Source organism: Lagenorhynchus albirostris, chromosome 2 (genome assembly GCF_949774975.1).
Source record: "Lagenorhynchus albirostris chromosome 2, mLagAlb1.1, whole genome shotgun sequence".
Classification (NCBI taxonomy): domain Eukaryota; kingdom Metazoa; phylum Chordata; class Mammalia; order Artiodactyla; family Delphinidae; genus Lagenorhynchus; species Lagenorhynchus albirostris.
In genome coordinates, this window is record NC_083096.1 from 84571874 (window position 1) to 84585073 (window position 13200).

Below are 13200 nucleotides of genomic sequence, written 5' to 3' on the forward strand. Positions count from 1 at the left end.
ACACCCCCAGATGTGTATTGCCCATTTCACTTTTTCTGCATGACCAGTGAAGGATGGCTATTAAAAGAGAGCAGGAGGTTATAAAACAGGACCTTTGAAGAAAGGTTAATTGGATTTGGAGCAGTAAGCACAGGATAAAAAAGATTAGTGGTGGTTCAGTAAATACCTTCAGGCACACGAAAGTGCATTATCTTAGAGAATTTCAAACAACTGTTTTCTATTTTATGTTCAAGAATAGCTTTTTTAAAGAAAGATTTAAATTGTAAGAAACAATATTTAAAAAAAAAGAAGCAATATTTAGGGTTAGCTACAAGGAAGAACTCATGACTATAAAATAATAATGAATTATTAAGAATGCCTGGGGTATCTCTTTCCCTGGAGATAAATTAAGAAGTTTTTTTTCCCTTGAGCAGGGGAACAAAGCATGTTCAACTCTTTCCCTAGTCAAAAGCAAGTTGATGAGCTGTCCAGCGCCTCTTGATACCCTAGTCTTCTCCCTTCCCACTGTTTTTTTTTTTTTTTTTTTTTTTTTTGCGGTACGCGGGCCTCTCACTGTTGTGGCCTCTCCCGTTGCGGAGCACAGGCTCTGGACGTGCAGGCTCAGTGGCCATGGCTCACAGGCCCAGCCGCTCTGCGGCATGTGAGATCTTCCCAGACTGGGGCACGCACCCGTGTCCCCTGCATCGGCAGGCGGACTCTCAACCACTGCGCCACCAGGGAAGCCCTCCCTTCCCACTGTTTTAATGAGAAGTTGAATTTGGTCGAGAATTTCCAGTAAATTTAGTTAGAGGAAAACGCTGGTGTTCCAGAAATCTAAAAATTTACGGAGGACAAGCTGGGTAAATATTCGTAAGAATGGACTGGTGGATATCCTCCCCATGGAGGATGTGATGGGGGTTTAAATGTCTAAATGAAACTCTAAATGAAATGGGGCGGGTTCTTTCTGACTATTCGATCCTCGGAGTTTACAGGACAGTTGTATTTTGTGAACCTGCTCCTTGATCTCCATCCCCATTTCCATGTGCCTGAGTTTGGTCTCTGGACTGATGCAACAACCTCCTAACTGGTTTCACTCAAAGAAAAATCTAACAGCGGGACACTGGCTGAGGTTCCCCATGGCACCCTTTGTGATCAGTCACTGCCTGTTTCAGGGATACCTGGCCCATTGCTCCTTTAGGTTTACAAACGGTGCTCCATGGTGTGCCATGGGTTCTTCAGAAGTGCCCTGGGACACGGTGGGCAGTGGGCCAGCTTCCCTTTCCTAGAGGTTCTGCAGAAGAGTTCATCTGGAGCAGGCATCCTTCAGCTAATCCGAGAGTTTGAAAACAATTAATCTAAGGAATTAAGGATGCCATGCCGTTGGACTTAAGGCCAGCCTCAGCTATTTAGCATCCCTGGGGGGAAATGCAGTTCTCCAGCAAGCATCTGTGAAAGTACACAGCATTACGCTGAGAGTGATGGAGGGTAGGAAAGAAGATGCAGAACCTGCCCTTGCAGCGTTATCAGCAGACTGGGAAAAGATGCGCAGAATTCAGTTACAATAGAAAAGCAAGCTGTTCATTCTGGCTGCAAACATCTATGGGGAGCCCAGTGTGTCCAGACTCCATTCAAGGCGCTGGGATCCCAAGAGGACAGCAGCCCTACCCTTATAGAGGGCTCGCTGTTATAGCGAATACCTCTAAATGGAGCTGAGAGCAGATCCATAGTGGCAAGGGAGATTGGAGCGGCCTTCTCTGGAAAAATGGGTCGTAAGCTGAGACCCAAAGGAGTTGACCGAGATGGGCAAGGGCGTGGTGGTGGTGGTGAAGGTCACTCTAGGCCCAAGGAGAACATCTGTGCAGAGAATCATGTGCTGTGATTTTTCCTTCATGTCCCCTTTCACAGCAGCTCTTGGGCAAAAAGCCAAGGGAGTTGCACAGGGATGAGGAGTGCAGTTCTCAAGGGAGCACGGGTCCACCCAAAGGAGGATATAAAGGATAAGGCTGGCACTAGGTTGTGGAAGGGCTTGAATGCCAGGCTAAAAAGCCAGGTAGGCAGTGGGCATGAAAACTTTTTGATAAGAAGAATGGGGTCAGCAATACTGTTGGAAAATTAAAGCAGTGGTGGGGTGGAGATTAGATTTTTGGTTCTTGACTAGTTCATTTTGAGTTTCCACTCTGGGAGCCCTTCAGAGGTGTGGCTGCAAGGGAACTGATCCTAGGGTTCATGCTAGTTCCACTGAGCCTGACCCCATGTCACCCAGGGACCCTGAGCCAGACCGTGGCCAGTAGGATGGCTCTTCCTACATCGGAATGACTTTATTTGGGGAACTCTTTGTTTTTTTTTTTAGGTTTTCATGAAGAAGGAAGTCTGTATGTTCTTAAGGGTGATCGCACAATTGAGTTTGATGGCGAGTTTGCAGCTGATGTCTTGGTGGAGTTTCTCTTGGACGTAAGCATTTATGCACAGTGGCCCTGCATGGCGCTATTTGGGTTCAAATACAGCGGGAAGTAAAAGCCCAAAGTAAGAACAGAGAAGGTGAATAACCTGACCTGGTCTAAGAAAGATATCTCAAGCTTCACAAAAAACTAAAGCATGCCTATATCACGGCAATACGTCTACTGGGAAGCTGGCCCTTAATCACCTCAGAAACTATTTTATTAGCGACCAGAGGGTCACAAATCGGGACTGTGTAGTAGTAAGATGTTAATTCTCTTAGCAATTATACACAAACATCCCCAGAATCCCCTTGGCTTTGTTCCAGGGCTTCTGAAGAAAGGAGAGAGAGTTGGATAGTCCCTGGAAGATGGGGTAGGGAGAGGGGTAACAGTCTGCTGAGTGACCCCTCAGGCAGGATGAAAAGAGGCAGGGCTAATGAGACACCCAATATCACACTCCCTCTCAGCCATGGAGGTCCAACACCCTGGGGTCCACGTGCTCAGGCAAACAGAGCAACAAACATTATAAAAATATTCTTCCATAGATAAACTCACACTTTCAATAACAGCTGTGAAGTCAAGTTCTTTTGAACACAGGTGCCTGTGCAGATATAGAACACCCATAATGGTGGTTCCTTATCTACCAGGTGGAATACAGTGGCCTATTGCATTTTCCCCACTGCCTCAGAAACCCAGAGAGAGGGTCGGAAGTAAGTTGGAGGTTACTTCCTACAAAAAAGTGCGCATAGGCTCTGCTTGGCCCTCTCGCTAACCCATACCTATAAGCCCTCAAAAAAGCTGAGGGAGGCAACAGGATAACTGTGGGCCCCATGGCCCTGCTCTGGCTCTGTCAACCAGGAGGGGGCTTTTAGATGCAAGTACCTTAAAGAATAAGCAGCGTCATTGACCCACACAAATGGAAGACCAGGGCGAGGGCAGATTTTAGGCTTGACCAGTCAGGGCTGCAGCTCCGTTTTTCTCTGTAAATCACAGATAATGCTCTTTTCGGCGTGTTGGCTTTGTCCTCAGGCTGACTATTCTCAAGTTGGTTATAAGATAGCCAGAAGCAGGAGCTGATATATCACATTTCCTCATTCATATCCACTGAGCGGGGGAGGGAAATCCGGCCTCCCATTGCTCTCTTAAAAGGAAAGTAGAACTTTCCCCAGGCCTTCAGGCTTATCTACCCTGGAGATTCATTGGCCAGGATTGGGTCTCATGCCATTCCTGAATCAATAACCGGCAAGAGAAATGGAGTTGCCCCCAGACCGATCAGCCTACCCCTTGAGGTAAGGTCAGTTCCTCTAAGAAAAGAACTGTGCTCATGGGGGAAGGTGGGGTGGCCATTGAAGCGCCAGGACCTAGTCCACAACTTCCCTCCAAAGCCCTCTATACATGTTCCTGATTTCCTCTCTGGGGAGGGAAAAGTTCTCTTATCTGAACAGCTTTTGTGGCGTGTGTGTGGCATTCCAGCTCATTGAAGACCCCGTGGAGATCATCAACAGCAAACTGGAAGTCCAAGCCTTTGAGCGCATTGAGGACCATATCAAACTCATCGGCTTTTTCAAGAGTGAGGACTCAGAGTGTAAGTTGTCTGTCAGCCCCAGCCTGTCACTCTAAAGGCTCTTTTCCCAACAAGGTGTGTTAGATTATCCAGAAAGAAGATGAGCCATTAGCACATCATGTGCTAGGTAGCATAGAGGGAGAATCTTCCTTGCACCCTATGGAATGGGACAAATGAGCAGAAATTATGCAAAACAGGCAGGGGAGCTGAAAGAACATTAAGGTTGGGTCTTGTTTGCTGACCTTGAAGGGGGCCGAGTATTTGACAGAAGAGAGAAAAGCCCTTCCTCCGCCTTTTCCACCTGCCCACCAACCCCAGATGGGGCAGAGAGTGGGCTGTCTCTCAGACATCGGCAGCTCCTGTGGTCAGCAGTTGGAGAGCTTCTCAGTTACTTGGACAGCATTAGAGGAAAATCTGGGTAGGGATGGGCTTGGGAGCTACAGCACAATGTGGAAGACTGCTGGCCAGCCCCCCTTGACCACCAAGGCTGCCTGCAACGGCACAGCCACGCCCTTTGGTGCACTCCCTTTGAAAGCTTTGTGGCCAGCTTTGGGGTGGGCAGAGGAACATATCAGACATCACCACAACCCACACAGGGGTGATCGGCGTAGCGAGTGGGAGTCAGGAAGAGTCAGGAAGAGAAGGAACCAGGAAGGCCAACTACTTGAGGACACTTTTTTAAACTGCTTTGGCAACAAGGGCCCTATATGACTTAAGGCTTTTTCTGGTGTCTGAGCCTTGGAGAGAGGGACAGTGTTAGAAGGAGTGGGCATAACTATGAAAGAGAATCTGGTAGCATTCGTACGTGTGGGAGGTGCAAATAAGGGCTGCTTTTGACTATTTCTGGAAACTTCAAAATATTTTGAAATTATTTGTAAAGCCGTTGCTGTACCCCATCGGCCAACTGGCATCCTTAGTCGTCTCATCAACAACCCACCTATTTTCTCTCTCTCATGACCCAGCTGTCTTCTCATTTTCTACATAAAAGCCTCTATTCACCCTCCTTAAGGGTGTGTTTGTGGGAAGGAGCCTAGCCAGGGAGTTTCAACCAAGTTCTTTAGGTGACTTTATTTCAATTTTCACATTCCTATATAGATGCTGACTGCTTCGGGGTGCTTCTCCTGACCCCTTCTACTTTCTCCTCTTTATTTCACTTCCTTCTACTTCCCTTAATCTTTTTCTGCCTTCCCCAACCCCCTCAATTGTTTCTATCCATTTCCATCCTTCTGTTTCTCTCTCTTCCTCCATTAAGCTCAGGATAGCATATAGGGAGGGAGACGAGGCCAAGATTGGGATAAGAAACACATCTTCCAGGGAATTCCCTGGTGGTTCAGTGATTAGAATTCTGCGCTCTCACTGCCGAGGGCCAGGATTCGATCCCTGGTGTGGGAACTAAGATCCCACAGGCCGCACAGTGTGGCAAAAAACAAAACAAAACACATCTTCCAGTTTATACCTTCCCCCACCCTAAATGAATAACAATAATAATTCAATTTAACTAACATATATCCTATGCCAGGGCCCATGCAAGGAGCTTTCTGTAGACGCCTTAGTTTCATTCTCACAACTAGCCTGTAAGGCAGTTACCATCATTATCAGCATTTTAATGATGAGGAAATGAAGGAACAGAAGGGTTGAGTGAACTCACCCAGTATCACACAGCTAGCAAATAAATGGTAAAGCCAAGGTTTACACCCCAGACATCTGACTTTAATGCTCATACACTGAACCACTGGGCTGCACTTTCAAGACTTCACAGCTTCGTCGGGTCATGGCACACATGAAATGTGACCATGTTTGTAAGACACATGGTGGTAAACTGGAAGAGATTTACTTGGGCCTAGCAAAAAAAACCCCAAACTTTACCTTCTTAATATAATAATATACAAAATAATAGGAAAGATATCAAATATTACATTGTAGAAAACTACCAAGTAAAATATTTTTAGATTTTGAATGAAAATCTTGTGCTTGTTTCTAAGAATATAGATTTTGATATTAGGTTTTATGCTTGAAATAGCAACATACAGTTCCTGATCAAGGTGGTTTTTTTTTTTTGCGGTACGCGGGCCTCTCGCTGCTGTGGCCTCTCCTGTTGCGGAGCACAGGCTCCGGACGCGCAGGCTCAGCGGCCGTGGCTCACGGGCCCAGCCGCTCCGCGGCATGTGGGATCCTCCCGGACCGGGGCACGAACCCGTGTCCCCTGCATCAGCAGGCAGACTCTCAACCACTGCGCCACCAGGGAAGCCCCTGATCAAGGTTTTAAATGATCTCTTTGAATTCTGGATAGTCACCCTTGACCAGAGACTTTGCTGGCACATGTGGATGGTGGCAAATGACAGGACAACATTCACCGCTTTTTCTTTGATTGATGAACCATCTTTTCTTGCCATTGAACAGAATTTAGATAATCTAATCTCTAAATTGTCCTTCAGGAATGTGAGCGTTCTTTCCATCTAACAGCTATTACTTTCCTTTTCAATGACAAATGTAGTGTTAATATTTCTTATGATCATTTGAATAGACTTCAAATCCAACTGAGCTCTTTTTTTTTTTTTTTTTTTTGCGGTACGCAGGCCTCTCACTGTTGTGGCCTCTCCCATTGTGGAGCACAGGCTCCGGACGCGCAGGCTCAGCGGCCATGGCTCACGGGCCCAGCCGCTCCGCGGCATGTGGGATCTTCCCGGACCGGGGCACGAACCCGTGTCCCCTGCATCGGCAGGCGGACTCTCAAGCACTGCGCCACCAGGGAAGCCCGGCTCTTTCATATTATATATTTCAAAATAATAATGAAGCATTTCCTTAGGAATATGCAATTATCGCTCTACTGGTCTTACACTTTTTCTTAAGATTTAAATAATAAAATTACTAGTGAGCCATTTTAACCTCCTTTTTAAGGTTAAATTTTTGCTTTTAAATTGACAAACTTTGTCAGTACACTGTGTATTTCACACGGTCCTTGGAATTTTCAGTTAACTTCATTCAGGATCTCAGCAAGGTCCGGCATGTTTTGAAGCCAATAATTTATCCTTTGAAGAGTTTTTAACATAATTCAGTTTTTTCAATTCATCTCTTAGCCTTTAGTAAAATTCACCTCTTAGTAAAATTCCCCTGGGACAGTTAGACTGCTTTAGTGTGAAACAGCAGAGACAGGTCTTCTGAACCCATTTCTTCACCTAGAGCTAAGAAGAGAAGGGGCTATCAAGATTTGGTTGTTACCGGGATCACCTGTTTAATAACAATCTTATATGTGGAATTCAGACCAATAGGTGAAGTTTATATAACAAAGAATTTCTGTGAATAAATACTGCTTGAATATCAAGATTTTCAGAATGAACTTGACAACACAGTCTTTACACCTTCTTGTCATTACAGCCTCACTATCAGTTCTGAAGCCAAAGGCCTACAGTCCTCTTTAATGAATCAATTAATTATATTATGTCCAATTATTATTTTTGAAAGAAATATTTTTAATTTACAAAGACAAACAATAATACATTATGAAAACTCCATCTAGAATTAGATTGGCTAATTGTTAATATTTACAGGCATTAGAAAAAAGAAAGAAGGAAGGTAGGAAGAAAGGATGGTAGGAAGGAAGGGATAAATTGAATAATTCAGAAAATTAAGAAAATCAGTTTTGTCCTCTTTAGGAATACCTAATGCCATATTTTGTTGATAATACTGATTACGATGATTACTAACCTAATAAACAGATAGCAATCATGCATTCCATCGGTGTTAGTAGAAAAATATGAACATTACAGTAAATTAAATCAAAAGAAAAAAATTAAATACTTTAGAGTCTCACAAACCAAAAAACTTCACTGATGATAAACAAACTTGGACTAAAGTAGCAGTCACACCGAGAAGATCCAGTGGGGAAGACGGGGGAGCAGCCTCTCTCTAGCTGTGATGCTCGCTAGTCTTAGGCACAAAATAATTGTTATTGAAACAGAACATTTATAGAGGGAGCCATTGTTTTCAAATATAATATTAACTACCGTAAAGTCTGAATGGCTGTAGAAAACACCTAGAAAGATTTATCACCAAAAAAATTTATGTCTATCAAGCTCCTTGTAACATACCCGTGGCCATCACACACTGGCTGAAAGCATCAGGATGTTCTACTTGGCATTCTCATCTCTCTGTCTGTTTCTTCTTGCCTTTCAAAAGAGGCCAAGGTCAGTGGGTGGGGAAGCTAGGAGTGGATAAGGCACCCAGGGAAGCAGTTGTTGAGAGTCCTATACTTCTGCTGTAGTTTGAGGGTGATTGGTCAGGAAAGTTTAATGGAACAGAAGGCATTGGCTTTGCAAACGGTCCCAAGCTTTTCTGTAGAACAAGAACAATGGAGGCAGTGGAGAAACTGGAAGGATTTAAAACATAAGTAGACTGGAATAGGCTTAGCAGAAAAGGCTGCCTAAGAGATTTGGTACCGGATTAGAAAGGACCTGGAAGAACTGGGAGGCTACATCTTCCAGGGAGGTTGGGCATGAAAGTCCATCTCCAGCTTGAGCGTGTAGCTATGGATGCTAGCGTTGAGCGAGCGTGACAAGAACTTCCTAGGGGAACTCAGCTGATGGTTAAGAATGCCAACCTGGGGGAAATGTGGAGCTAAAGGGTCAATACCCAGTACGGAAAACCCGGAGGGATGGGCAAGAAAGGTGAGAAAATGCTAAGACACGTCTGCAATAAGCTGGAGGTTGAAGGCTGGATGTTCAGGAGCCCATTCCAGAGGGGAATGAGGAAACAAACAAACAAAAACAGGACACGAGGGCAGGAAAAATCTAGGGAATCACATGAGATCAATAGAGCAGAAGACTAGACCGGGTTTCCTGGAAGACAGCTGTTGTTCGGGCAAGGCTAAAGGCTCAACCACAGTTTGAAGCACCAACTTGGAGAATTACCTTTCTCTACCCTTCTTCATCTTGAAAGGGATGTAGATTGGCTCCTCAAGTGAAGAAGAGAGATCTCTGGACACAGATCAGGGCCATTCTTTCTCTGACGATAGGGGGTCATGGAGGTGGGGAGAGGTTCACCCGGAAGAGGGGGTCTGGGAAGAGGGGACAGAGGATTCTCATGGAGCCCACTGCTGCCTTAGAGAGACGTAAATAAGAGGTACAGCTATAACCACTCCACTTTCTATACTCTCCCACTGTCTCTCTATTCATTCTCCACATCTCTCACCCATCTTCTTCCCCTCCACCTAATCCTCTATCCCAACTCTCAGGTTTTGTGATATATTTTCTTTTTTTTTTGCGGTACGCGGGCCTCTCACTGTTGTGGCCTCTCCCGTTGCGGAGCACAGGCTCCGGATGCGCAGGCTCAGCGGCCATGGCTCACGGGCCCAGCCGCTCCGCGGCATGTGGGATCTTCCTGGACCGGGGCACGAACCCGTGTCCCCTGCATCGGCAGGCGGACTCTCAACCACTGCGCCACCAGGGAAGCCCTATGATATATTTTCTGATGACACAACTACTTTTATGAGGGATGAGTTTGTGTAAACGTGTATCAGTTTGTACAGCTGTTATTGTAAATTTTTCAACCCCTGTCTCGCCTGTGTTTATTGTGCTTTCCTCCATTCTAGCAGCTATCACTTGCATTGTGGTTCTTTAAGGGCCCATAACCCTCCTTGGCTGTGAGCCTTTGAGATCAGTGTCCTTGTCTTACTCATCTTGGTGTCCCCTGAGTCAGCATGATTCTTGAAATGTTTTTCATTGAATATTAGAAAATTCTGCCTGCTCCTGGGATTCTAGCTAAAGTTTATGCCTCTGATGATTAAGAGATATGAAATTCCATGAAATGGAAAAAAAGGTAATCTTGTTAAGAATGAATCATAGGTTCATTGACTCTCAGGATTATAGACTTTATGCAGAACAGCCACCAACACCAACACCAACACCATTACCATCACCCTCACATATCAGACAGGAATACGAATGTCTTTACCAAACAATAACTATCTAGGTGTAGTGAGGCACAGCATGGCCACACTCATGTGGTCTCATGCTTATCTTGACCAGTTTAGATTCAAGTTTGGGGCCAGAATCAAGCAAGGGCTTGGTTAATTTTTTTTTTTTTTTTTGTCTGCATCGTACCTTAGTTGCGGTACACGGGATCTTTGTTGTGTCACTCGGGCTCTTCGTTGTGGTACACGGGCTTCTCTCTAGCTGTGGCGTGCAGGTTTTCTCTTCTCTAGTTGTGGCACGCAGGCTCCAGGGCATGTGGGCTCTGTAGTTGCGGTGTGTGGGTTCCGGAGTGCGTGGGATCTGTAGTTTGGGGCATGAGGTCTCTAGCTGAGGTGTGCGAGCTCAGTAGTTGTGGCGAGCGAGCTTAGTTGCCCTGCGTCATGTGGGATCTTAGTCCCCTGAACAGGGATTGAACCCGTGTCCCCTACATTGCGATGTGGAGTCTTTACCACTGGACCACCAGGGAAGTCCCTGGGCTTGGTTAATTTTAAGTCATCTCTCAGGAGATCAGAATGAAAAAAGAAAATTTAAAAAGAGGGAAAGAAAAACTAGGAGTTACCCAAAGAAGTACTCCTGTTAAGAAGTTTAAAATTCTTCCGTGATGTCATTTTTGATTGAGTTGCTTTGCGTACTAAGTGGGTTTTCTTCTTACTCAGTGCTCACTTATACAGCAGTACTCTTTAGAGAGCACACATAACTAGCAGTGAGTTTGAGTGAAAAAATTTCTTTTGGTTTTTCTCTCCCTTGTCCTCTCTTTGTTTCTTCTGTTTTCTCCTTTCTGTCACCCAATTTCCTAAAACACAGAAAAGTATGATAAAGAGTTCCTCTTTTGGGTGATAGAATGCCAGTCAGTTCAAATTCCTTGGGGTTTAAAATAGTATCAAATAATTATCTATCTAAATAATGGCTACTAAATAACTATCCAATCAGAATTAATTGGTTTCCCACTTTCTCTACGTTATTTAAAAAGAGAAATTTCTGATGCAGTGTGTATCTTGAAAATGTCTCTCCGTTTTATCTTCTTCCTCTTAGATTACAAGGCTTTTGAAGAGGCAGCTGAACATTTCCAGCCGTACATCAAATTTTTTGCTACTTTCGACAAAGGGGTAAGTACCTATGAAACCCCACTTTAACCGCTTTAAAGATTGAACTTCCCGCCACTTTTCTTTTGGCCACATTAACCATCCTCTATCCATTAACACTTTCTCCAAAAGTGTTAGAAATATGGCAGTAAATATGGCAGTGAATAAGAGATGAGTATGAAGATGATTAATTCAGAATCTCTAGAAGCGTATTTCTGAAAGCATCCAATAAAGAGAGATGAACCACTCTTTATCACCTTCAACACTAAGAATGGGAAGTGTGTGAGCCCAGAGTGTGCCCCTGCTTCCTTTTTGTTTAGGGCCATCCTCTGCCTTCCTGGGGTTGCGTACTTCCCCCTCTACTGGGTCAGGATGGGGGATGAAGTGGAGAGGAGCACTGACCATCTGAAGCCCTGGTGCATCAGAAAGTTACTTTCATCCTCAGGAGAAGCTATTGACGTGCTTGTCTGTAATTCAATGGATCTATATTTTCTGGATGTGGCAAGTTCTTTTTTAAGCCAAAGAACAGCAGAGATAGAGGGATCTTGAATCAATGGGTAATTTATCTGGGGTCTACTAAGGTTGCAGTACTCCATTCTGGCTCCAGTTACTACTAAAATGGCTACTTATTGAGTATTTTCTGTGTGTTGGGCACAATTTGATATATTGCATCTATACTATTTCTAATCCTTTAAACAACTCCACAACAACTCTGAAAAGTAAAATACCCTGTTTCCCAGATAAGAAAAACGATTTAGCAAGGTTAAGTAGTATCCAAGGTCTCCAGCGAATTAGTAGTAGTGCTGAGATCACAATTTAGGACAATCTTTACCTAAAACTCATGCCATTTCTTCTGTACCACACCATTAAGCAGAAAACTCTGTATCTGCCCTTGAGATTCAGGGTGCACACCCACACACCCACATTCATACTCACATCCACACAACACACACAGAACACACATACACAACACCCATATAACCACACACAGTACACACACTCACACAACATACAAGCATAACAGATACCTCCTCACACAATCACACTCACACCCACACATATATAACACCCCCAGTGCACATACATTCAAACTTACATCCACGACCTCCTACACATACGTACCCCAACTAAAGCCCTAAATCACAACGTCTACTAGAACAAATAAATCTAGGACAAACGAAATCCTGATCAAATCCAAGTGGTAAAAGTTGAAAGTAAAAAGGGTAAAAGTTACTCCTACTGAGGAGTAAGGCATTGAAGAACAGTGCTCATGGGCCTTGCTACTTGGAGGAGTTCAAGTTTTCTGTGAAAAACAAGAGGCAGCCTGTAGGTGCTGGAGCAGGGAAGGAGTATGGTGAAAAGAGATTGCATTAAATATATAGACATAACCACTTCTATGGATCTGACCCCAGTCTACAAGCCTGTAATCCAGAAGGGAGCTCTATAATCTAAGTAATGTAATCTAAACTTGAAGAAAGTTTACCCTAATGGTTTGGATTAGAGTTGGGAGAGAGCTTGAACAAGAGTATCAAAGGGAATAATAACTATCATTTATTAAGTACTTTTTATGTGTCAGGCTGTGTGCTAAGAGCTTTACACAGGTTTTCTCATTTAATCCTCTCAACACCCCTGTACAAGAGGGATTAGGGTTCTCAGCCTACAGAAGCTGAAACCAAGGCACCGAGAGATGAAGTGAGCTGTGATTTGCTCAGGGTCACACAGTGAGTAGGTTAGGCTGACTTCAAAGTCAACTGCTCTGTACTGCTGCACCCCAGAGAGAGAAACACTACGTGTCAAATGATTAGCTGCCGCCTGGCACGTAGTAAGCACTCAGTAAATGTTAGCCAGTACTATTGCTAAGAAGAGGCAGTCCTCTAAGCCCAGGAGGATGGAGGTTGGGAGGGGATATTAGTAGAGAAGGGGAGGTCCAGAGGAGCCTAAAGGAAATTCATCGCTGGCGTTTGGTTACGATGGGCCAGGAGTGAATAAGGTGGCTTCTGAGGAAAGAGAGAGTCTGAGGAAAGAGAGAGTCAGGTGGGCAAGCCAGGCCAAGCAAGAAAGCCTCAGTTCTTAGAAGGCTGGCCCAATGCTGAGTTCAGGGTAGTGTCTGTTTTTAGGTGTGCCTCCCGGCCCGACCATATGGCTTCATATCTGTGGACCATGAAGAA

The 13200-nt window shown here is 44.6% G+C and overlaps 1 protein-coding gene across 1 annotated transcript in view; it reads left to right on the forward strand.

Annotated features, from left to right (window-relative positions):
• CASQ2 (calsequestrin 2) overlaps positions 1-13200 on the forward strand; it is a 63704-nt gene that overhangs the window by 22816 nt on the left and 27688 nt on the right. The window contains exons 3-5 of the mRNA XM_060139250.1: positions 2330-2430; positions 3891-4002; positions 10983-11056. Of these exons, the coding sequence (XP_059995233.1) occupies positions 2330-2430; positions 3891-4002; positions 10983-11056 (287 nt within the window). The remainder of the gene's footprint in view (positions 1-2329; positions 2431-3890; positions 4003-10982; positions 11057-13200) is intronic.